The sequence below is a fragment of the Pyrgilauda ruficollis genome, unplaced genomic scaffold, assembly GCF_017590135.1.
Source record: "Pyrgilauda ruficollis isolate IOZ18807 unplaced genomic scaffold, ASM1759013v1 scaffold6, whole genome shotgun sequence".
In the NCBI taxonomy this organism is placed as follows: Eukaryota; Metazoa; Chordata; class Aves; order Passeriformes; family Passeridae; genus Pyrgilauda; species Pyrgilauda ruficollis.
In genome coordinates this window covers 13,056,352-13,082,604 of record NW_024527710.1, presented here as the reverse complement: position 1 = coordinate 13,082,604, position 26,253 = coordinate 13,056,352, and the positions used below count along the sequence as shown (strand labels likewise).

At 41.2% G+C, this 26,253-nt stretch overlaps 1 protein-coding gene across 3 annotated transcripts in view; it reads right to left on the bottom strand.

Moving 5' to 3' along the window:
• Positions 1-6,773: 6,773 nt before the first annotated feature.
• ELAVL4 (ELAV like RNA binding protein 4) overlaps positions 6,774-26,253 on the bottom strand; it is a 62,858-nt gene continuing 43,378 nt past the window's right edge. Inside the window, exons 3-7 of one of the 3 annotated variants that reach the window (XM_041483115.1) lie at positions 25,354-25,457; positions 15,210-15,363; positions 14,635-14,860; positions 13,208-13,246; positions 6,774-9,010 (exon numbers count right to left, since the gene is read on the bottom strand). In XM_041483115.1, the coding sequence (XP_041339049.1) occupies positions 8,683-9,010; positions 13,208-13,246; positions 14,635-14,860; positions 15,210-15,363; positions 25,354-25,457 (851 nt within the window). In that variant the 3' untranslated portion in view covers positions 6,774-8,682. Of the gene's footprint in view, positions 9,032-13,207; positions 13,247-14,634; positions 14,861-15,209; positions 15,364-25,353; positions 25,458-26,253 lie in introns of all 3 variants that reach the window. The other 2 variants (XM_041483113.1, XM_041483114.1) reach the window with 2 other exon arrangements.

Sequence of the window (26,253 nt, the reverse complement as noted above, 5' to 3'; positions counted from 1 at the left end):
GGAGACTCTTCTCATACACACACTCCCACCCCTTTGACATGGCTATTTTTCAGGCCTGAAATGTTTAAGATTCTATTTCTCATAAAAATGTTGGCAAAGGGCCACACAGGTCTGTGGACCAGCTGATAGGGATTAATCCCAGTCCCAGGCTGCCAGTTCCCCATCGATAGCCAGGGCTAGGCAGGCACGGCTGCAAGCCCATGATTCAGCAACTTCCACTGATTAATCGAGTCACTTGATTTTTTATGCATGCGAGTGTGCCCAAGGCAGCTGCGATAAGTCGGCTTCCAGGCAGAGTGTTAGCAGTGCTGGGGATGTCAAAGGGTTGGTGATATTGATATAAATATATAGAGAGGCGTAGTATTCTGATTAGGTTGTGGTTTTAAATAGTCCTCGGCAGCATTCGTTCCGTTGATAGAATCCTTTCCGCAAATTTCCCCGCACGTTGTACCTCGGATGCTGCAGTTCTTAATTACGGATACACTTTATCTGAGTTAAACATGTAGCAGGCCCCTCAGCATAAATTATACTCGGGGTGTGTGTACTGAGAGCACTTCCCAGGTGTGTGAGAGGATAAGTGTGTGTTAAAGCAGCACATGCATCTCAGAAAAGGTTTAGGAAATCTTTTCATTTTCAAAAAAAACCCACCCTGCTAAAATCCCTGAGAACCAACCCAGTGCAATTTTTGTCTGTGGCAGGGGAATGCTGTATCTTGTATTTCCTACCCCATGGTTTGGGGATGTGCAGGTAGAACTCCAGATGCTGATGGGCTTGGCGGCATTAAGTGTGTGCTTTGAGACAGTGTTTATAGCTCTTTTATTGATACAATCAAGGAGTAACCAGGGAAAATGCCAGCGTGTTTTCCCAGCATCCCATTAAAAAAGAAAAGAGAAGGGCACCTGCATTTCAGAGATCACTGGCACAGCTTTGGTCATCCTAATGCTGCAAAAGACAACTTTTTTGAGGTGCACAGCTGGTGAGAGTGAGGAGCAGGTCCCAGGCTCATTTACAGCCCACGGCTGCCAGTGAGTGCCCAGCAGACCTGGGGGTCAAAGCCAAACACAAAAAAAGGCAGAGGTGCAGAGTTTGGCTTCCAGGCTTCTCCAGCCTCCTCCTCACACCCACCCCTGTGTTGTACTGGTGTGTCCAGGTCCAGAGGCTTCACTGCCTTTCTTGGCCAGCAAGGTTTCACAGCTACTTCCTCAGTACAGGAGATCAGGGAACATGACTTAGTCTCAGGTGGTTCTGCCAGGTGTAAAAAAAATTAAGAGCAGTGTGTTAGAAGAACATGGGATGCAAAATCAGAGAATGAAGGCTTGGCTCCAGGGGAGTCAAAGTGATGTAGATATTTGTGCTTGTCAGAATTTTTTCATGGCAGCAGTAATTGTTGATATTTATTTTTCCTCACTTCAGTGGAACAGTGTTTGTTAATAAATCTAATAATAAAACATCCACAACAATTGCCAGATTTGCCAATTTTTTTTTTCTTCAATAAACTGAGTATGAAAAAAAAAAGAATTTTGTTTTCTGTTTTGTTTTGTTTTTTTCTCCCTGTAAGAATAGAAGACCTGGGGTAAAGTTATGGGACCTGTAAGGAGCATCTCCAGGAGAGACTTTTCCTGGCCAGGAGAGCTCAACTAAATATAGTTTACACAACTTGCATTGTGAGCTGCAACATTTATTGCAAATGCACCAATATAAAAAAACAAAACAAAACCCCAACCCTGCTAGAACTGACTCACAGATGGACAAATTTGTTATTGTTTTCATGATCTTTTGCAATGTGTTTGCAGGTTTCCACAGCCTTGTTTAAATTCAAGGCAAGGACCTTTTTGCACCAACTTTGCAGGATTTAATTTGTGAGTTGTACATTTAATTCTCCACAGCAGATGGTGATGTGTGGGTGTACTGCTGTATATTTGCAACAGATTCCTTATCTTACAAAATTAATTGTCTCATGTGCTGATTTAAAATCAGAATTGTATTGTTCGTAAAAAGCTAATTCTTGCATATCATTTTGTTGGGACCTGTGCAATTCCAACAAAATGCAAGGAAGAAAAGTCTAAGTGCTGCTCTAAAACAAATGGATTGTGTCAACTCTAGTCAGTCCTGATGTTCAGACTGAGGAGGTAATGACTGTGTGTATTTAAAAGTCACTAAACAAAATGTAGCATTTTGGGACTGCCAGGTTTCCTCGATGTTGCTTGGGAAGGTTTCTGGGGCAGTTCAGCCACATGCAGTGACACACCCAGTGATACCCCAGCACAGCCAAGGCTCCAAACTGAACTCCTTTTCCTTTGGCAGGGTTTTTTTCCTTAGCAGGGATTTATTTGTGAATAACTACTCTTTGTAATTAACATTGCTTATGTTAATTTTCAGAGTTTAGGGGATTTTTGTTTCCTCTAATTTGATAAACTCTTGTGTCATTATGAAACACCTGTGCTCTGGCCATGCAGCATCTCAGGTTCCTGCGTGGGATGAAGAAGAGAGAAGAGAACTTGGGAGCATTTCAGTGGAGGTCAGGCACTCACCAGCCCCACGGCACCGCGTGCTCGGGCACCAAACCTTGGGTGGCACCAAAAATGTGGCTTTGTCTAGGACAGGGTCACACTGGTGGCCTTGGAAAGAGGGGAAGCCCAGACCTGAATGGTTGTGGTGTCAAGCAGAGGTTCAAGATGGACAAAATAAGGCTGGAGGTGGTCGTTCACCTGCTCCTCCTCCTGAGTGATGGCTACTGGGCCACTGTGGCTGGCTTATCAGAAATGGAACTGAGGGAATTTGGTTATTTTCAGTGATGCAGTGGGTGCTGTGGGCCAGGAAAGAGAATGGCCTGCAGGGAGAGTCCCCACTGTGGGGGACCCTGTGCTATGGGGTGGATTGACAGAGAAGTAAATCCCGTCCCCTCTGTCCTTCAGACTCCAGAGCAAGGCTGGGCTCACCCCAAGCATGCCCCAGTGGCAGGATGAGGATGTCACACCTGACATGGGCCTGGGGGTCCCAGCAGCATGAGGCTGGTGGCTTGGCTGGAGGGCTTGGGGACAAGACACGTGGTTCTGGTGACGAAAACAAGCTTCTGGACTTCCTGGCAGAGCAATGCTCCACTTAGCACATGGGTTTGCTTGCTCTCTGGGACAGGGAATATGAACCTGCTTCAGATTGTGTTTGCCTGTAAGCAGTAGTAGCTGGGTCTTGCTCGCTGGCAGCTCCAAACCAGTGATGTGAGACAGGAGGTTTATTGTGGAATGAATAGAATTAAGGTTTTAGGATTTTATTTTTTGCTACTGCACAAGAAAAAACTTGCAGCTCTGTAATATTTAAAATCTCAATGAAACTTTAGATGAAATATTTTAAATATTTATATGCTGGACTGGCATTTAAAAATATCAGTGATGCTTTAGGAGTGTGGCAAGCAAAACTTCCAACTGTGTCTGAAAAGCAGCTGTTGCGTGTGTGTGTCTCCATCTTCCCAGTTATTTCTACTGTGAGCAGAAAGAGTATTTCAGAAAACTGCTAATCTGGAAGAACCAGTCTGATTTCTTGTCTTTAACTGTGGGTGAGTTAAATCAGGGTGCCTTTGTATGAGCCCTCCTTTTGGGCACTTTTCTTCTTACAGCCCTTTCTAATGCTCAGCTCTGGAAGATTTACAGGAACAGGCTTTTTAAAACACAGGTTTTGTGTTTACGGGTGGCAGAAATAATTCAAGCTTGGTGACTTCAGTTTCTGTTCTCCTGATCACCCTGGTGCCGTACTGCACATGATCCCACTGGAATTTCTTGGGCACATCAGGGGCACACAGTGTCTCTTGCACCAGCACCGCCACTCCCCTGGGTGCTGAAGGTACCCCCAAAGCACCTGGGATGAAGGCATTGTGCTGAGCACGGGGCTGCACTGCAGCAAGGCCCTGGTGCAGCATCCCACAGGATTTGTGTCTGTGTGTGGCTGGTGCCTTGTTTCCCTCCTGCAGCAGTCCCTGTTTGTGCCCAGCTGATATGTTCCTTGTGAGCTACTGAGGCTCAGCTGGAGTGGCTCCATCCCATCTCCTGGGTTTAGAAAGTCAGGCATTTTTAGAAGAGAGATAGGGTATTAGTCTGAGATGTCAGAGCTTTTGTGAAGTTATGTTGGATTTGATCTTTCATTTTGCTCCTTATGCACAAATAATTACTTCTGTGCAGGGAGCTCAGTCTGCAAGATCTCCAGGGCAGGGAGCAAATCTTTGCTGTCACCACATTCCGACCTCATCTCTCTGTAGCCATGTAAGTGAGATGTGCAAGGTAACAGCCTTGCCTGGCTTCTGGTGATGGAGAAAGGCTTCCCTGGAACAGCCCTGGGTGTGCCTCTCCCCTCAGTGATCCTGAGGCTGGTCCAAGTACACAGGCAGCCACCTCTGCTTGATGCAGTGCACCCAGGCCCCCCTACCCACCCTTCCCACTGGAAAGGAGGAGCACCAGAGTACTTGTGTGTTTGGCTGCCACAAGCTCAGGGGCACCTGAAAACCAGGAAAGTTGAATGGCCTCAGTATGAATTTAAGGGCAGCTCACTGCTCCCTTGGAGCTGTCAGCTGTTTCCCAACACACGTTCCCCTCTCAGCACATTCCAAGCCCAGCTCCGTGTCTAAGGTAAGCTGAAATGGAACACAAAGTGAATGCACTTGAAACACCCTCCCCCAGGTGGTTTTCCATTTATGCAGCAGGCTCACTAATTGCAGAAAGAGTGATTACCCTTTCAAGAAGGAAATATAAACCTTGATTACTTTGAATGTGTGTTAGTGAAATGTGGTTCTGATCCCAGCTGGGCAGAAACTGTGTTTCAGTAAAACTTTCTGAAAAATGATCCCACAGGAGCAGCATGGGGAACCTGTCTGAGATTGTTTTTATCCTGCTCCCATTTGTGATACCCTCAAAAGGGGGACTGAACTTTGCATCCCAGATCCCTAAAGCTAGCAGAGTCCCTTCTCTCACACGTTGCTGCTGTGCTTCAGCTCACAGGAGCTCACCAAGCTGCTGAAGGGAGAACAGGTTCCGTGTGAGGTGTAAAAACAAGGAGGCAAGCATTAAGTGGAAGTGTGGAGATAATCAAAATTGGCCCCAGTGCCAGTTGTGTTCTGTCTTAAGAGCATCCAGACCATACAGTGGTTTTGGTCTCACTACTTTCTAAAGAAAGGACTGCAAAAAAATTAGGTGACAACCCCAACAAATGCTATAAAGTGGATAGAATCATAGTAAATAGTGCGGGTTATAAAATATCGTCATCTTAAATGGAAAGTGCAGTTTTGTTTTTTTTTTTTTTAAATGGGCTGATGCATGTTGTTAAGTATATATATATATGTATATGATCAAAATATGTGTATATACATGTATAGGTAGATGGAAGGATGATATTTTTCAGAGCCAAGTCTTAAAACAGACCAAATGAAGCACTTCTGCTTTTTACTATGGCATGGTGAGGTGGATTTAAGGATGAATTAAGCAAGCTGTAAATTTAAGACCAAACTCATTCTGTGGCTTGAAATTAATTATTATGACCAACATGGTAACTTAATCTCACAAAAACACGAGTTTATTAATAGGTGAAGGAGCTGAAGAACCACACAGTCCATCCAGCCCTCTGATAGAGTTTCCTAATCTCAGTTACGAAATTCAATGCTGCAGTTTTACAAGGTACATATTCTCAATTAGTGAATGTTACAGAACATAAACATGAAGTGAATATTTGTATTAATGAGATTCAAACAAGTCAACTGAAAGTATCAACTCTAGTTATAACACATGGTGAAAAGAATCAAATTTGGAATGTGATCATATATACTGTTGTACATCAGACAATATGTACACTGTTTCATATTGCATGACATTCATAGCATATTCATAGAAAAGTCAAACTAAATGATGGCTTAAAAACTGTTATCACTGAAATTTGCTCACTATGATTTAAAGTGTTGATACTGACTGAGTTAATATTTTCATTGTGTAAAAATACTGTATATAGTAGAAACCCTTCAGCATCTTCCACATTCAAATAAATGAAAGTTACAGTTTGGTATTTGGTGTTCAACATCTTAAATTAAACGGCCGATTCTTTCTGGCCTTCGGAAGGAAAAACAAATCATGAATATGCTCAATCTGGTTTGACTAGAACGTTTCTCTCTTGAAGACCTTGCTTCTGAAATCAGAGACTAAACCTCTACCTCGGCTGAGGTGCGGCTGGGAACACTAAAACATCTGAACACACTTAAAAAGGTGGAAAGTCCATAGCCATTCTACACACTTTCATTTATTGTCTGGACAATTAAAGTACAAATAATTCAAACACAACAAGGTTATGAAAAAAACATTTACAATACTTTCCCTCAGAAATGATCTAAACTAGCAAGGTTAACATGAAGTCATTCATTATAACTAAAGTATACAACTGCCTGGTCCTAAGAAAGATTTTTTAAATTATTATTATTATTCAGATAGTAAAACACATCGTAGAGAAAAGATTCTGACATGCCTTCCCCACTAATGCTTAGCAAATGCATCAAAACTTTCCCAGCAAACTGCGCTCATTCATAGCAGATGATGTATAAAGGTTTCCCTGAACATTGAATGAGTGTTCCTTTAAACTAAAATCTAACATTGTTAAAGTAAAAAACTGATAAAATTATGATGCAGCCTTTGCTTTTAGTTATTTGTCTACTACAAAAGTTTGCCTCTTCAGTGTGAAAAAACAATACTTAGTCTACATGCAGTTAGTGGGTATAGCATGGAAAAAATGCACAAAATAAGCACAAGTTATAAATAACCATAACGTTTTATTACCATTAAGACTAAACTTGTATTGAAAAGATTTTATATAACAAGACAAGAAAAGCAATAGCAAATTTAACTATCAACTAGATTATGCATAGCGAGTAACTGTTTCTAGTACTCAGGGAAGAGCATGACCCTTTTTTGTTTTAAATATATAACCGTACAAAGCACAAACATACTAAAATGATCAGTGCACTGGACATGGGAGAGCACCCCCTCAGTCATTTTGTTCCCTTAGCTCTGTTTTCCCCAATCTGAATTACATTAAAATAAAGACCCAGTTGTTTTCTTTTCTACTGTGCAGTAAGAAAAAATATTCACAACAAACATGACAATATATCAAACAATATTTCTACACAAGTTACCTTGATACCTCTGTCACTTAAGTATCATAAGAAAACATTTTAAGACATATACAAACAAAACTAGCAAAGTGTTACAACTTATAATAAATTAACCAAAAGAAAAAATAACTTTATATATATATATATTTATATTATATATACACATACACACACAACAAAATGACACAATAATATGCTTCTTCCCATAGTTTAAGTAAACAAATAAGTAGACTAGCCAAACTAGCTATATTTGATTTTGGCCATATGCATCACATCGGCAATTAAATAAATAAGTGTTTCAAGCAACATAAACAGTGTTCCAAATGTGCCAACACAGCCCAATTATATTAGCTTGGGCTATAAAGTGAATTTGAAAATTCTTAACAAATTTAAAGCAAATGTATTTTTTTCTAAACACATTACATTTAACTATGATACTAAGATATGTAAATAATTTTGTAGCACCTACTGCTCAAACCAAGGAAGTTTTTGATCAAAAAATTAATTTTTTTAACTTTTGTTCTGCTGATATCCCATACTGATGACTTAAAGAAAAACCGTCTTGCAACTCATCTCCTTGCTTTTGGGTTTTGACTGTGGGTAACTGCGTGCCTGGGAAGAACACTCTCCCGTACTGTATTTAATATTTTTATTACATGCTATGAAAAGATACGAAGATCATCTGTTTGTAGCCCATCCTTCAAAAAACAATCTACTAATCCAGTTTAAAACACACATCTTGATCTCTAAAAAGTTACCAGTGCAGTATGAACATGACAAAGTTGTCAATTTCCCCTAAATTAGCCAGTCAAAATATTTTTTCTCAAATCCAGATTCTCTTGTAAAAATTCTTTATATTTTATAAAAATAGATTTTTCTTGAAACCCATTTTCAGCAAAGAGACCACCTCTTTGGCAACATTGTTAATGTTATTTAAATTGTTATGTCATCAGGTATCCCCCGTTACCCCATTCCCTAACAGAAGACTGTTTAGTTCACATGATACAAAAGAAAAAAGGAAAAATAAAAAAAGTTGCAAAATTATGTTCTTCTTTTTGCAATTTTTATTGTTCCTCTTTAATTTGTGTGGGGGGTTTACCAATCTGATTCAATCAATGTTTTGAAAAAACAGAAAAGAAAACAAAAATCTTTTTTTTTCTCGCTTTTAATCCCATTAGTTCGTAAAAATTGTTTTTTGTTTTATTATTTTTTCAAATGAGTGAATGGTCATCTTAAAAAGACCCACCTTCAAGGAAGGTAGTAAAACTAGCTGGCCGGGTAAAAATCCCTGCACATTGTTATCTATGTATATTATATTCAACAACGACAGCTATGAAAGAACATTCAATGCATCAAAGGTTTTTTTTTTTTCTAAGCATTATAAAATCCTTTCCTGTTCCTCACAGGATATCCAATGTTTTAATACTTAGGCAACACTGGCTTATAAAGTCCATGGTTGAATATAAGCCTTGAAGAGTTTTTTTTTGTTTTGTTTTGTTCGTATATATATTTATATATATATATTTTAGTAAGTAAGGATATGAAATTCAGGATTTGTGGGTTTTATTGGTTTTAAAGGAAACTTGCAATACTCTGTCTCCTAAACGGTATCCATTAAGGCTGGCAATCGCCATGGCAGCTTCGTCGTAGTTGGTCATGGTGACAAAGCCAAATCCCTTGCACTTGTTGGTGTTGAAATCACGGATCACCTTGACATTATTGACCGCTCCAAAGGGACCAAACAACTGCCACAGCACGCTCTCATCCGAGTCGGGAGACAAGTTGTAGACGAAGATGCACCATCCAGTCCCGGTGTGACCAGGGATATTCATTCCCACAAGGCTCGTCATACCATCAATTGTGATCGGAGAAAACCTACCGAGCAAAAAGAGGGGTCTATTCTAAATATATCTCTTGGCACGAGCTATAGGGGTCCAAGACTTTAAAGTAAATAAGCCAATGGCACTGAAGGTTCTGGATCCTGTCCCTGGAAGATGACCACAGAGCCACCCTTGCTCTCTAACTCCTGCTGAAGCAGAGGGGAGCTGTGCTAAATAGAATCACCAAATCTGGGCATAAATGCATCTCCCTCCAAGGATAAGCCCTGCTTAGATGTGTACAAAGACCTCAGAAAAGAAATGCTTGAGGACAATCTGAGTCAGAGAGGGCCTGCACACACTGTGATAAACAACAGCTCGTGTAAAAAGGGCCTGTAGAAATTTGCCACTTATTTCCAGCACTAATATAAATTTCAGGACAACAGAGATCTAATGCTTCATCTCCTACTAGTCTGCAGTGAAAAAACCCAAGCAAACTTCAAGACCTATTTTAAAGATTAATAAGAAATGCCTTTGTCAGGATTCAGCTGTAATGGTAGCTTCTTCAGCTAAAAATACTATTAGAGAGATGTCCCTAAGTGGTAGATTTTCTTTCTCCACCTAACATGGTCCTTAATTGACATACACTGGGGAAAAAATCCAGGTAATAAAGAGTCCTAAAGCCAGCCACATATGAAAGAAGGTTCATGCAACAACTGTAGAATAAGTAGAACATAAATACAATTAATGAGCACATCAACTGATACCTTCATACCGTGAGGCTTCATTTCCATGACAGGCTTTAGGTCCTTCAAAAAGTCAATGCAGGGACTGACTCCCAGAATTCAACAGAGCACCCTACTGTTTTCTCCCTCGCTGTCCTTTGGGACTTTACCTTGAGTATCCGAAGAGAGCAGATAAAGCCAGGTGTTTGCGAACACAGATCCATCACGGGATAACAAATGCTGGGCAGGATCTATGGAGATCATCTGATCAGCCTCCTGCTCCAAGCAAGGCAAACTTCCCAAATGAGACCTGCTGCTCATGGCACTGCAGAGGGAAGCTTAGGAAATCTCCAAGGACAGGAACACTGCTCCTGCAGCCCCTGCTGCAGGGCTCCATTCTCACTGCAAATGAGTTTCCCTTATCCTCAAGTGGAATTTCCCCTGCTGCAGCCTGTCACTGCCGATTCTTGTCCTCCTGTGTCTGACCTCTGCAAAAAACTTGGCTTCACCTTCTTTCAAAAGCCCCTTGTAGGCAGCTGAAAGCAGCAGTCAGGGGCTAAACTCTACATTTGCCTTTCCCGAATTTCAGCGTGTTCCTGCAGCTTTCCAAGGTCTCCCCAGTGGCAACCATGGCCAGCAGCAGTGACAGCCCCTGCTCCTCACCAATTTAGTGTCACCCGCTAATGCGAGCGGGGCGCAGAGCAGCCCATGACTCAGGTTATTAATGAAGATGTTAAGCAGTATCAGCCCTCAGGATCAACATAATTTTCCTTTCATCAGTGTGGAAAAAAAATTGACATGCTTTCTGAAGCTACACTTTGGGATATGTTTTAAAATAACAACTGCACAGAGGAAACGTCTTAAAAATCCAGTTTCACGTGTACCTTCAATATGATGAGTTTCAATACCAGAATGGAATAATAATTCCTCAGGATTTTCTGAGAGATGATTGAGGGAGCAGAGGGAGAGACTCTGTTGCTGAGCGAGTTCTTGTGCTCTCCAAAACTTTTTACACTTGTAATAATTTCCACATTTCGCAATCTGCACAATATTATGCAGTGTATATTAAATAACCATAAAGGAAACTATACACTTGATGGTTGCTCACTGTTCTGTTGACGCCTGATGGCACTTTTTATGTATATTCAGGGAAAAAGAAGACACTTGGAATATACATCTTAAGCTGAGGATCATCACTGGGGTGTAGCTGTGCTGTAAATGAGCAGTTCACAAATGCTCACAGCATCAGATCATCAGGAAGGTTTGCAGACAGTTTATTAAAAATCCATGGCAATTTTCCAACTCAACTTCACTTTTGCAAATCCTTATCTCAACACATTTTAGTTTCTCTCCAGCACAGTGAAACCAGTGACATTATCACAACAGTTCAGCACAGAAAGGCTGGACAAGGCCATTTTCTACTGTTCCTTCCACTGTAGGTGGAAATAAGGACTGGAAATAAGGCACAGCCAGGGTTTGTACAAGCCAACAGCTTCAGCTCATTTTGAAATCTAGAAGATGGGACTTCAAGCCCATTCCTGGCCAGTGCTGAATGTGCAAGTAACATACATAAGCCAGCAAACACTACCTTTCTGGAACGTTTAAACTGAATGTGAAGTACAACACCGAGGGACACACCATGCTCTAAGTAAGGATGAAATAAAACCCATACAATGCAAAGCCATGTGTGTCACAAGGCTTTGCATTTTAAAGAAATGGTGCACTGGTGCAAAGGGTTAAAGTTTCCTACAGTTCACTGGAGAGCAGCTTTTCCCTGGAAACCTTTAGGAGCTACGCAGCTTTCAACTATGTGCCATGAGCACAGCAGCTGCTGTAAATCCACCAAAACACGCACGAAACTGGTGCAAGTGTATTGACACAAATACAAGATCACCTATCGCATAAGGAGCTTTGCTTCTAGCAAGTGATCTGAAATTGGCCTCAATAAAACCTTTTTTCTACATCAGCATGTCTCACTTTCCATCAGTACCACACAGTTAGCACAGGGAGAGCCAATCTCCTGTTTCAGAAGCAGCTTCAGAAATTATTGGCGTGGTGTTTTTTTGTGACCCTGCACCTATAAATTCAGGTTTTGCTAGTGCAGGTACAATTGCCAAGGTTTGCTAAGAGGAGATAAGAACTAATTTAAGATGCCTGCAAAATGACTTTGAACACTGCTGTGTTTTTAGAGTAACACTGCAGACAATGTTGAGAAAGCAGATGTATAACCTATAAAGGCAGGTAATTGCTCGTTTCCTCTGCTCAGGCTAAGCCTAACCTGCATCACACGCCAGCCCAATTCCAGCAAAGGAGGAGCAGCAGCAGCAAAGACCCAGGGAAGCCTCCCAGAACAAACCCATCCTTCTGACACTGACCTGGACAGACACTCAGCTGGGAGTGTTTCCATGTTTCTGGCAAGATAGCAAGAAACAAAGTGGGAGAATACAGGAGAAGAGTTTTTAATAAAATCAGGCAGGGGATTCTGACTCGCCGTATCCCCATCACCACTGAGGATATCCTGACACAACCAACAAGCCCATGATCAGCGCTGCTGCTGCTGCTGGGGAAAAGCTCTGTTTTGACTTTCCTCTTGTGAGCACTCAGGAGTTCAGATCTGTACTGAGTTACTGAGGGGTTAAACCCCACCTTCCTGTCTGCTGCTAGCTACTGTAAAGATATACTTACCATACCTTTTTAGAGGATGAGCTTCAAACAAAAGCTCAAGTAATTTTCAAGTGTGGTGAGCAGACCATTTCAGAAGATTTAGTAGTACTTTCTCATCTTAATCTGGACATCTTAGGGTAACATCAGGAATAAGACTACACCTTTGTTTTGCTGCAAGGATCACTTATGCTGATGTTGCCATTAAAAGAAACACTAACACATCATCTCATTTTAGCTACCAAACATACTCATGGAACAGCAGAAATGTTGACAGATCAGCTGAGCTTTCACACATGCGTGCACATACAAACACACAGCTATTTTAAACAAACAAAAAAAAATTCAAGGACTGAAAAAAAAATTCAAAGTATTAAACCTGTAACAAAAGAAACTTTGGGCTGATTGAGGTGCACACAGCTGTATTTTCACATCAAACTTATGATGTCAGAGGTGGGAGAAAGATGGTCTTAACTACGAGAGACAACAGCAGCCTAATTCTGATTTTTGAGTTAAATTTTCCATTATCAGAGCAGAGATTTATTAAAAAAATCAAATTAATAGTTTTGATTCTGGAAAAAGCACCACTTAGCAGAACAACTGCAATTTCAATGCTTGTAGCTGTGGCACCTAAACCATTTGAGAAGCCCACCTGTAAATAAAAAAAGGTTGAAAAACCCCACAGAACTTGTGCGTGAGGCCTTTAAAGTAACAAAACCAACTGAAGTCCAAACTTAAAAAAGAATTTGACATGCTGGTGGAAGAAAAGAAGGGATAAAAAAAATAAAGTTAGTGAATTAAAAAAAAATAAATTGTAGCACCAATCTGTGCCAACACGGACATCTGGCAATCTGTGGAATTCTAATTACCTCTTTACGCCATAGGCCATATTAAGCAAATTGTCCAGCCTGAAAAGAGAAGGAGGGTCTTTGGGTTAATGTCTCACAGATGGCAAGATCGCTCAATGGAACTATTATTAATAGTGTTCCATTTTCAAAGAAGAAACGTTCAACAAGTTTCCCACACATCTAAGGAGCCTAACAACTCCCGGCCTGCTTTGTTAAGTCTGAGGTTGTGCTTAAATTTCCACCAGAGCATTTAAAAACCTTTTTTAAACTTGTCTACAGTCTAGAGAAAAGCTTAGCCTCCAGAGCTTGGTTTTAAAAAATGCACTTAGGATTTGTCTTTTTTTAATAATTCAACTTTTTTTTGGTAATTCAACTGGTCGCCTTATATTTACAGTTAACTTAAAAATGAAATATTAAGTCCAAAACTGCTGGAACTGGAAAACTTCTTGATAATCTGCTTTAGTATAAGACATTCTCCCCATTTTATTCTACATATTTAGCATTAATCCCTTCATGACATGTCAATCTAAATTGACCACCAAATTTTGCAGAATATAATCTGCTTTCCATGGCAGCACAATAAAGTCCTTCTGTCCATGGAATGATTCAGTGATAACCTCAATGGACACAGCTGCATGCCAAAGACACAAAAACAAGTGTAAATTTAATGCATCCAATGACTGACTTTTTATGATCTTTAATTCATTAGCACTTTTCATCACTGACAAACTAAAATTACTTCTGAATAATTCTCTAAAGCCAGTGTGCAACTCAGTTATGCAAATATGTCCAAGTTTTCTTTCTTGAAGGCAGACTTTTTTATTTGAAAGCTAGGTTGCCTGAGAACTATTAAGTATGAAAGTAATAGGAACATCACATAATGCTAACTTTGCCTTATGCATCAGATGGAAAAAGTATATTCAGAATGCAAAGCATAAAACATCCCCAACAGCATCTGAAGACTCACACCAAAGACTAATACAAGGGCTCTTTATACTAAGAGCAGATATCTCAGGCTAATAAATTTAATGATACTCCTGCTGACAGGGACAGACTCAGCTTTTTTCCTGCTACCAATCCACTGTCATTAACATCAAAGTCTAAGCTGCATCAAAACTGTAGTAATATAGCAGAAAATAAAAGCATTACCCAAAAAGAGAGAAAGAACAGGACAGTCACTGCTCATTTGATTACCAGAGTAACTCTATTCTGTCCTCCCTTTTTCTATGAGCCTTCATGAGATCTGATTGTACAGTACTTCAGCTGTTTTAGTAAATACAACATGACTACTGCTGTCAGCAGATTTTCCTCCTCATTCTCCAGGAAAGAATATTTAATTTTAAAAACAAAATCAGGTCAGCCTACGCAACTAAAGCATATTTTCCTGCAAAGCACCTGCCCCACATTGTTGTAGCTGGTGGAACCTCAGTTCTTTTCCAGGTAATTACCTGAATCTCTGAGCCTGGTGGTGAAGTGGTCCAGGGTAACGTCTGTTGGGAGACTGATACAGCTGTGAAAGGAGTGCCTGGCTTGTTTTCTGGCTGGGGTTATTGGCAAACTTCACAGTAATTGGTTCTGTAGCACCACTAGGCTTCTGGCCATTTAGTCCCTTTATGGCTTCTTCTGCCTCTATTCTCTTATCAAAACGGATAAATCCCACACCTCGAGAAACCCCTGGGAAGTAAAAACATGTGAAGAGATGAATATTCGTAGGAACAGCCTCATTTATGCAACGAACAAACCGAACGTTGAGCTCGACTTCACACAATAGGTGGTTTGCAAATTAAGGAAAGTCCTGTAAAGAAAAATTCTCTTCCTAATCCCAATGATTTTAAGTAAACAATATTCTGTATTTTGACAGTCCCTCATTAAAGAGGCAGCAGTTATACCTCCAGTTACATTTATAAGGAAACAAGGCACTGCAATTTACACTAGAAGCCAAAATAAAAACAGCTGCAGACATATACAATTTTGCCATTTCCAAAAAAAAACATGCACTTATCAAGAAAAGTTCTCTTTTAACCTGTGACTTGATCAACCAGAATCCGTGAGGTGATGATGCGCCCATATTGTGAGAATAACTGCTCTAATTCTTTCTGGGTCATGGTTTTGGGAAGGCCGCTGACATACAAGTTCGCATCCCGGATGGAGGCTGAACTTGGACGGGCATATGACACCTACGGAGAGAAAAGGAGAGGAGTGTTAGTGAGCTACAGCCACCCTTGGCATTTCGGACAAATAACGTTCTGTTCTTTTACAAGACATAACCCTGCAGTTCAGACAGGACCTGTTCTGTGAAACCAGCAGAGCCAGGAAAGGCTGGAGGAACAAAGCAAGAGCTGCAGAGACCTTAAAACAGACACAAGGGCTCTGAAGTGCAGTGATAAAATCCCCATTGTTCAGAGGTGGATTCATGTGCACCTTCCCACGCACGGCTCTGTAAGTTTGCCCCCACGGCCGTGGGTGTGTGGATGATTTGCCGTAGCCAGCCCCGCACGCTCAAGTTCCCGCATGTTTTTCTTTTTCCCCTCCAAGTGTCTGAAACAGATCAGGTTATTTGCGGAGTGATCTTTTGTGCTCTCTCTCTTTGTGTTTGCATCCTGAGCTGGCAAGATCTGTTCTGGATGAACAGTAAAGTACTGGTGAAATTAGACTAAATGAACATCTGCTCAGGGAGCTGTAGACTGACACTCATTGTCGGATCTGCAATTTATCACGAGAAGTTCCCTTGCATTTTAAAGCCCAGAACCAGACCATAAAATATTATGGCCAAGCAAACAAGAAAATCTAGCTGTGGCATTGCATGTGTGCTGTTGGAAAATTACTAATTCAAGCCTCTTAACTGCTCTTCTACCTATGAATCAGATTTATAATTATAATAGGTGCATAAAAAGCCTTCTGCACTTTTAAAATAATACATACATTTAGAATAAACATATTCAACATAATAAAAACACTTCCTGGATAAAGCCTGATGGCAAATACTCAGCACAGATCATGAATTACTTTGCAGCACATCTGAAAAAGCATTGGAACCCAAGTTGAATATTCTGCACTTCATTTTGATTTATTTCAATATAAACACATCAGTACTCTCCTGCATTAAGTCTTAAAATGTGTCTAGGAAGGAAGTGGGGGGGTTCCCATCACGAATACAATACATTCAGCAATTGTCTTCCCCTCTTCCCAAGCCTCAGCCTGAACACAGATGATGTCAAATGGATGTCTATGTGTTTTATGTGTCAAAGAGTTGTCTTGATGCGCTCCACACCTAAAAATAGATGTTGACTCAACAGAGAAAATTATGTTAATGACTAATATTTGCTTCCACAATCTTCTCTGCATAATAGCAGACAAACTCTAAAGATTCTAGATTTTAAGGTTTTTGGCAATTTCTTCATAACTTACATGTTTGTCCATAACCTTTTAAATCTAACATTTACAGAGAAGGCTGAGGAGAGGAGGTGGAAAATTCAGGGAAAGAAATATGAAATAGAGGTTAGATAAAACATTTGCATCAATGGAGGCAAGCTCAGGCACACAGCACAAAGGCTCAAGCAGACATGAGGAGCAGAGAAACCCTCAGGGGCTGAAAGGAAGAAGGATATTGGGGTAGAAAAATACTCTGTGCCACAGACCACGAGCTCCTGATAGGGTGCAGCATTTCCAACACTTCCCTGCTGGTCCTGAATGCCACCTCTGATGGACCCAGGACCAAAACACACATGGATGGCACCACTTGGCTTTTATATAACAAGGCTCAATCCAGACCCTAGGGGACACCAGGGATAATCACATGGTGCCTTCACTTACAGCTTGGTTTGGTCCTGGGGCATTTGTAAAAGCAGACTCTCCCTCCCCACTCTGCAAATGCCTCACCTTGAGAGGGCACTGTAAGACTTCAGGCATCTACAGTTTAACCTACTTTAGGAATAACAGCTTAAAAAACATTTAAGAGCCTCTCTGGAGTGAGGGTAGGGATCTTACCTATTCCTCAAAACTGAGAGCAGCAAAACGAATAAAGTTCCTGGGCAAACAGCCAGGGGTTTCCTTTGGGTTTCTCACTCTGGCACATTCATTAACCAAATGCCACATTACAGGGAAGATGAAAAGTATTGGGATATGCAAAAAACACTACTTCCCAGAGCAATGAGTGCCTGACATTTTATATATATATATATATACACACTTCTACTTACAGAAGGCTCTCTGCTCTCACAGGCCTTGCAGGCAGGCAGAGAAAGGAGAGGCTGCTCACACTCCCAACCCTCCACTCACAGCACATGTGAACACCTATTGCTGCTCAGGTCTAGTTTTTATTTCCTCCTGCAATCAAACATTCAGGCTGCAGGGGAGCCTGAGCCAAAGAAAGAAGCTGCCAAAAGCAACTCAGCCGTCTTTAATATCAAGGAGAAAAGGTTGCGGAGCTGAATGGACTCAAGGCTAGTAATGTCAATTATTTATCTGCTTTTGAATCTTTTTCATCTTCCCTCTGAGGTCAGCCAATGACAAATCGATCGGTTAGAGTGTGCCATCCTGCTTTCAAGCTATTATTCAGTTAGTGCTGAGGACGGGATGTCTTCCCATGTGTGAGCTATCAAAGGAAGAAATCGCCCACCCTGACCCTCCATCACACCAGAAGCTCCTTATGCTGTGTGAGTTAAAATGGGAGCAAAAACCAGCTCCCATTTTATCTCTGCAAACCGCAAAGTGCTGTGTGAGGACGCTGCATTAATTCTTTATATTCACACTCAAAAATGATTTTTTTTCCCTTCCTTTGCTCACGGCAGTGTTAGCACCCTGTAATGAAACAGAGCGTTGAAAACGAAAGGAGTATGCATTCCTTGTGGTGGCCAGGATTCCAAATAATGAGCTAGAGAACACCAAACTACTGTTTGACCCAGGCATTTCTCAGCATTAAAATGTTTGTCCGCTCGTACAATGGTTGAAGGTCGAACCGTGGTGTTGGATTTCACTGCATAAGATCATTTAAGAGTTCTGCGGTCAAATTTGCAAGGAAGATAATAAAATATTGTACAATTCATTTAATGGCTTGCTGGCCTCAGATGTTGGTTTCTATACATACATATATAATAACTATGAAAAACATTTAATAGGACATTTCTCATCTGACATTGAGCATTAGCCTGTGTAAGGGCTTCTCGTCATAATAAACAGCTATCTCCAGAGGCTGCACCACTGTTTCCCAACACTACTGCAGCATTAGAAGGTCCAGCATTTCACATCTTCCATGGCAAAGCAATTTTTCTTCAGGTGCACAGAAAATATCTCCAAGTAATTATCTTTCCTATCGATTTCCTACCTGCTTTCCCATACAGAAAACTTTTTGAAGAATTACTAACCTCGAGACTCTTCAGAACATAAATTGAAGTGGTCTGGTCTTCCCAAACCAGAGCCCGCAGCAAAGGCACCCAGAGGCATGAAGACATCCCATTTGTCTTCTAGAACAAGCAACAGCAGCCATTTGAACCCTGCCACTTAACCACTTTGCTGCTGCTCCCTGTAAGAGGAGTCTTCAACTCCTGGGCTAATCCTGGACTTCTCAAACATCCAAGTCCATTTCTAGAAGCCTCCTTGTAAAATTCAACTCTGGTCTGCTCTGAAGAGGAACTGCATCATCCTTTCCTGGAATGATATGCTCTGCCAGCACAGCCACCCTGCCCTGGACACATCTGAGCAGCAACCAAGCAGCTAATTCTGCAGATACCAACCTTCTCCGAGATCTGTCTTGCTCTGCCTCTACCATTCCTCACCTGGAGAACAGGAAACCATGCAGGAGCCTTGAATCAGGGTGCAGCACAGGCACCCAAGGACCACTAAGTCACCCACCCAGGGCACTTGCAGTCCCCAAGACACCTCCAGCCACAAGCAGCTAAGGGGCAGTCAGCGTTAAGTGACTCCCTGGGCAGCTTTCAGAAAGTTTGTGTAACATTCAAAAATACCAGACTTCATGGTGACCTTAATACAGAGACTTTGCTTTGTCCTTTTGTGACTTCCCAAGATCTAGGATTTCTTGTGTGATTTTTGGGGTGAGTCACTTGGCTTTTTCTGCCTCAAGTCCAGTTTAAAACCCTTACCTTCACTTGTTGGCCCTTATTCCACTGGTACAGACTCAAAGAGCTTCAACATAGCTGATCAAAAGTCTCACACATAAATAAAGCACAGTCTCACTTGTTTAATGCACATCCAGAACTAGAAGTAAAATCATCTTAGCACCAGTGAATGGGCTATGGCAGAAAGAGACATTTCCTCACAGCCACTTCCAGACCCTCAACTGTGTCCTAATTTTGTGCAAAACTAGATTTGAGACACCCTCCTGTGAAAGCTCTGTGCTTTGTCAGAACAAGCAAACACAAAAGCCCTCTGGTTCAGAGGATGAAGACCAGGATCTGGAATACTTCCACATCTGATGCTTGCACTGCTCTGTCCTTTCTCTTTAAGCCCTTGGCTGGGGGATGGAGGGGAGTGATGATGCACTTTACTGTTGAGCGATTCAATGCCATTTTACAGAGATTAATTATAATTGCAGGTACAATGGTCTATCCCATCATTTCAGGAAAGACATCCATAGATAATAACGTAGGAACACTCTTGGATGTATCAAGAGCAAGGCTAAGAGAAATAATTGCTCTGGGTCTGTGGAGTGAAAAGGACTCACTGGCAAAACCAAGGCAGTAAAAAGAGAAATCCCGATTAAGAGAAGATGCATGAAATTAAGAGGCAGAGACTCTCTGGTGCCTGCTGGAAGAGCAGAAACGAAGCTGAACCATCAAATGTAGCACTGAAAGGTCCTCTGAGCACCAGTACCATTGCAGGCACAAACAGTGGAGGAGGGTTTGTTAACAGGCAGTGTGAATCCCAAAGGGTTACACTGACAGAGGCTCCTGAGGAGCAAAGCAGGAGTCAACTTAGTTGAGGCTTTCCAGGTCTGTGGCATCTTTCAACTTTCTGATCCAAGACTTTGTCGTGGGGAGCAGCAGCCACAGTAGACAACCCCTCTGACTAACTTTGAGCTACCATAAAAAAGAACAAGCAGATACTTCAATTTTAGAAGGAGCTATCAAATAGCTACATCCCAATCTGCAGTTTGTGTCTGTAATGTGAATTTGCAGGAAAGGGGAAAAATGGGGGTTCAATGCAACTACACACAAGAGACTGAAAAATGCAAATCCCTCCTTGCTGCAGTCCAACATACTCAGCTACTCTCAGCATTTTCCAATAGCCCAACCTTCCATCTCTTCCTCTTTGCAGAGCATCTAAGCTCCTCCTGTGCCTTGCCCTGATCTCTGTACACCCTCTCCTTACCACCCAGCCTTGCACAACATCCCATTTCTTCAGAGGGATAGGAGGCTGCAGGCAGTGCCCAGCAGGCTCGGTGGCCCTAGGGAGGCTGTGAAAGAACATGGTTGGAAAACACGGGGTTTTGGCCAAGCACTGCACCAAGGGCACCCAACACCAGAGCTCTGCCACCACCACTGTCAGCAACCCAGCGCTTTCTGGCTGCCACTCAAATTGTGCTGAGCTCCCTCCTCTCCTCCCCAGGAGTCTAGGATGGGGTGCAGGAGATGCAGTCTCTTCCCCAGCACTCCTGCTGCAATTCCTCCGCCTCTGCTGAGCACGGCTGGAAGGCAATCTTTTTGACAAATGACTTTGTAGGACAGAAAAGTCTGAGGCTGCTGTTATTTGGTTACCCTACAGTGACAGGATGGTTTGTAGTTTTGTGGACAATTACAAGAATTAACATGGACAGATTTAGAGCCTGAGTTTCGTGGAAATAGCTGGCATTTTGAGAAATGCCACAGAAACCAAGATAAATAGGAAGATCTTTCAGCAGTAATGCTACTACTTTATTTTCAGAAAAAGCAGCATTACTTTCTCCCACAGCCTTATTTGCTGTATTTTAAACCAGGACCATCCAGACCTATTGATCAAAACAGGAGAATAAAGCAGAAATATAAAATTCCATGCTATTTATTCAATTTAACTGAAAATTAAAGTAACTAGAAAAAGCCTCTGAGCACAGAGAAATCATCTTATCCATTTGGTATTTTACCATTGGATAGATACGATGGATTTAAAAACTGGAGGTTATCAAGGGCTCAGAGAACCTAGATTCCTTCTCCCCTCTCTGGGGACATCTCCCTTTGCTCCAGCAGTGTCACAGCATGTACCTGCTCCTGTGAGAGAAGGAAGAAGCAAACCTACTTCTCAGACAACAGAGAAAAAGGAAGAAAGGGGTGCACAAGACTGCACTTCAGGGGGTCACTGGCTCTTTTTAGATTTCAAACTTCCTTTCAAAACTGTTCTGCCCTTGTTCCAATGAAGCCAGGTCACCTGAATCCCCAAGTAAATTGTAAAACACTTCCTTCACATCCTTTCAGGCGTTGTCCTTTTTTCAGGGCAAAGCAGCAGTTTAAACAATCTGTACCCCATGCATCACACATCTTATTTTCCTTCTGATATTTGATGCAACTGAATTGCCAGGCAATCTTGAACAGCAGCAGTGACCTTTCATATGCTTTTATGGATGGGCAAATTTAATTTCTAAAAATAGATTCAATTTCTGGAATATATATTTATTTCAACACACAGTCTCTTCCCTCATTCTAAAATGTTTTGCAGAATTATGTCAAGCTTTAGCTGTAAAAATAAAGTGAAGCTTTTCTCTCTCACAAGAAGATGATGCTGCTATGAAATGGCGTAAATAAAAGATGCACTATGATCAGTTGAGGAGGAACAAAATGTGTATAACCTATTACCACCAAACACAACGCTCCCTCCAATGCTTTCCCCCAACAGATATTCTGTAAATCGTCACCTCTCAACTTTGACTTGAAAGGGCATCATTGACTTAAATAAAATGCACATAAATATTTTAGCTGCTAGAGTGAAAAGGGATTATTTATCATAACAATGACAGAATAAAAAGAACATTTCTTCCGTTATTTTAGTCCACACATCAGAGCCGACTGTGCCTGGCTGTTCTGCTGATCCTGCTATTAAGCCAGTTCCTCCTGTGACTGCATGGCTGTTTTGCAAGGCATCAGGGGAGAGAGAGAACATTAAGCTGCCACAAAAATGTTACAGAAGTGAAAAGGACAGCATCTCGGGCCACATGCATAAAATACATATATTATTTTTAAAGAGGAATTTAGCCTTGTGGGCTCAAAAAATGAGTGCAAATACAACTCCCCAGAGCCACCTCATGTTCAGTCTAGGTGCAAGGAACAGCAGAGCCCACAACACAGATAGGACAAAACCAGCAGGACCACAGTGACCTTGGCAAGCAGAAGTAATTTGCCACTGTAAAAGGGCTTTCACAGATTACTCATTTCAACTTTCTTTCCATCAAAACAGCTTCCAAAAGACAGCCAGAGAAATTCTACCTGGAGGACTGCAGCTACCCACCACACATGAATAGGGGCCAAGGTTCAGCCCATCCATCAATAAGATATTTACAGATTGATTCTGAAGCAAAAAACCCAGCCACGTTCATGAAGAAAGCAGAACAAAGTAATGTTCAGTATTTTTCCAGCTCCATGTTGTTCTACTAAATATTTTTTGGTCTACAAAACTGTATGTCACCAAATTCCTTTCTAGATGTTCTCTTGAGAGAGGTTTTTTAATGCACCAATGGTGCATTTTTAGTAACTGTAAAGGGCATCTGTAGCTAAAGTAATTGGGTCTGATAATTAAATATAGTATTTCCACAAGTTTAAATACTTCAGCCTTACAAAGAACGACAGTGAGAGGCTGGAAATCAGCATGTGGGGGAAATGGGCAAGCGAGGAGGTTCAGCAGTGCTGAGTACTGTCCCTCATCACCTTGAAACCCTTTGGAAACCAGAGCTATCTCCAGCAACAGAAATGCCACTGGCAGCACTGAATACACCTGATTTATCCCTCAGCGTGAACACAGGGAAAGCTCCATCCCACTGCAGAGTACTAGGGAAAGCAGACCTAATTTATCAGGATTTCCAGAAGTACCACATAATTAAAAACATAAAAAAAACAAGGGGGTAAAGGTAAGGTAATCACATGGATTCTGCAATGAAAAATTGGGTTGTAGACTACTGATTAGATGTCCCTGGGGCCAAAACTTTTGCTGTTGGGATAGAAGGCTCCCTTGGGCTGGTTTTAGGCAACTGCATAAACACAACTTTAATTTAAAAAACCCCAAACTCTATGCTTTCTCCCAGTCACAGAAGAACTTATGCAGCTCCTGTGCATATAGATTAGATCAATCGCTTTGCTTATTATTAAATTTTAACAACTTTCAAGAGCCACCCCCCAAAAATATCCTTTTATTTTATGCTTGTCTACGAGCTATTAATATACATGCAAACGCCAAAACAAACAAGCCACTGAATTTCTAAAATTTATACTGAATTAAAAAACATATCACAAATAAGATTTTGCATAGGAAGTTCACAGATAACAAAAGTCTTGCTACAGATGATAAATGCGTAATGGTTTAATTTTGCGTGTGAGAAATGTATAATAATAATTGGTGTGGACTGCAGTTTCTGGAGCCTTTTACCACATGAGTTTCCTGTAACCTTGAAATATTATGAATGTACATAGCATTGCTCTGGTTCACAAAGAAGAAAAACAGAGGCAAAGCAACAAAGGTACTTAGGGACAAGAAATGCAGTTCTTTCCTACGGCTGAATAATGTTCAAAATATACATCTGCTGCATGAAAAACTGATCTAGATTTTTTCAAGTTCTACTGAGTTTTTAATAGGTATTTTCAAAATATTTTTTCCCTGGTAATGTGCCTTTAAAAGCAATCTGGAGAGCAACTTTTCACTCTAAGTGGAAACTGCTGAGTCCAAGCCTGCATTTCCACCTGCAGCAGTTGATAAGATGGTAGATTTTGCTGCCTCGCCTTACATATTCCTGTAAGTGTTTCCATTAGCTCTACAAAACCATGCTGTGAGCATTCTGATGCACGGCCCACATGCCTATCTGTGGGATGGAATCTGGATGGTCTGAGGGAGGTTTGGAAGCAGCCTTTTCTATGAAATCCATGCAGCTGCTCCACCACTTTCATAACCCTCAGCTCAGCACTTCTGCTCTTCACTGATCAAACATCTAAGGATTGTTTCAAGCAAGTTTTTCCCCTGAAGTACACCAGAATCCAAGAAATAATTTTGCTTCAAGGAATACCACTTTGTCTAAACTATAATCTTTAGCCAGACTGCCAAAACCTACAGTACTGACCACATTACACTGTATTTTTTTTGCAAGATACAACATCACATTACTTGTACCAATATTCAGTACAGTAAAAATTCTATTTTTATATTAACATATTAGCTTTGAAATACAAATTAACTACAGAAGAAAAATTAAGAAAATGGTGCAAATCAAAAGCCAGCATTCAAAAAAATGATCAAAGCAGTTTGAGATAATTTGAATCTGATCTGCTGTTTGCTCTTCTTCAATTTTTTGATTTACATCCCTTAAGCTGTATTATTTGTCAGAATTTGGGATGTGGAAATCTTCCGTAAGCTGTTCCAGAACAGCTTTATCAGCCATGCAGCAAAAACTGTGACAGTGTAGAAGCTTGCTTTTCTTGTGAGACCACTTAAGAAGGTCATTGAATAACTAATGGTCTATTACAAACAATGAAATAAGAGACTTCGGTGGGAAGCCTCCAGCTTTTAAAAGAATAAATCAAATTAAGGATGTGGAAATTGAGAAAAAATTTTTTTTGAGAATGACATATTCTAACTTGTGAGAAACATGCTTTCAACACCTGATAATGACAGGAGTGTCACTAAAGGAGAACTCTGTGACAAAGTATTTCCCATTAAAACATAAGAAAACATGTAACTTGTGAATACACCATCACCTACTTCCCCTGTTTATGGATAATGGTATCACTCTGGCTGTTCTATTCTACATTTAAGCCTCACTGTCACACTTTAAAGAGCTTCCTGTTACTTTCCCCTCTCTTTAACAATAGCAGCAATTTCAGAGAAGAGAGATTTCATCTTCTGCATGTCTGCCCATTGTTCCAAGGAGGAGCTCGTTAACCCCCTTACAATGGAGAATAAAATAGTAATGAAATTGCCAGAAAGAGTTCCAACTACTTTCTCCCGTTCCTGAATTGAGCAAAAAGCATTTTATATTGTCTTACCTTTATGGTTTTGGTCTGGAGTCTGAGTCCATTTAAAGTGTTAATGGCTTTCTCTGCATCCTTTGGATCAATGTAGTTAACGAATCCATACCCTAAACTCTGCCCTGTTGAAACACAAGAAATAAAGAAAAAAGGACTCAGTATTTTTCAGCACAGGAACAACTTCCAAGAGTGGAAGCACAATTTTCTTACACTGTTCATTTCATCCCTGCTTTCCCTTACAGTCTCTATGCTGTTTTTCACCATTTCTTTATCTCCTTAATACAGGGGGAGCCGTCATAATCTTAAACTGCTGCTCTGAAGATCCTTCTGTAAGAACGAGAAGCAGCCACTCCTCACCCTGCCTTCCCCAGGAGTTTACTGCAAAGCATGTATGAGGCTTGACAGCAACAGAACTCTGCAATAGTTTTGTGCTGAGCTCCTAATAAATATAACTGGCTGACCTGCCAGTAACAAGGCCACCTCTTAAAATTAAATAAACACACACATATAATTTTGCTGCTGTTTATAAATATGTATTGAAGTATTTAAACTGAGAAATTAGGAAACTGCATTTTTTACACTAACCTTGAACAAGCCGAGGAACAGAAAACCACCTTTACATGCAGCCAGTAAATAGGAGAAGGGACGGCCCAAATTGCAGCCGGGTGAGGGACCGCATTAGAGCTCCCCTCGGAGTATTCGAGATGACAGCAAACCCAAACAGTGCAACAACTGCTGCTGTGCACGGGATGGCAGGAGGCCACTGCAGCAGCCAAAAGCCTTTCAACAGCTCCTGCCTGCCCAGCCAGACCCGTGTGTGTGTCTGCAGCAGGAACAGACCCGGTTAATAACTGGGCTAAGTGACACGGGGCTGGAGAGGCCGTGCTGTGGGCACTGCAGGGAACACAGACACACACA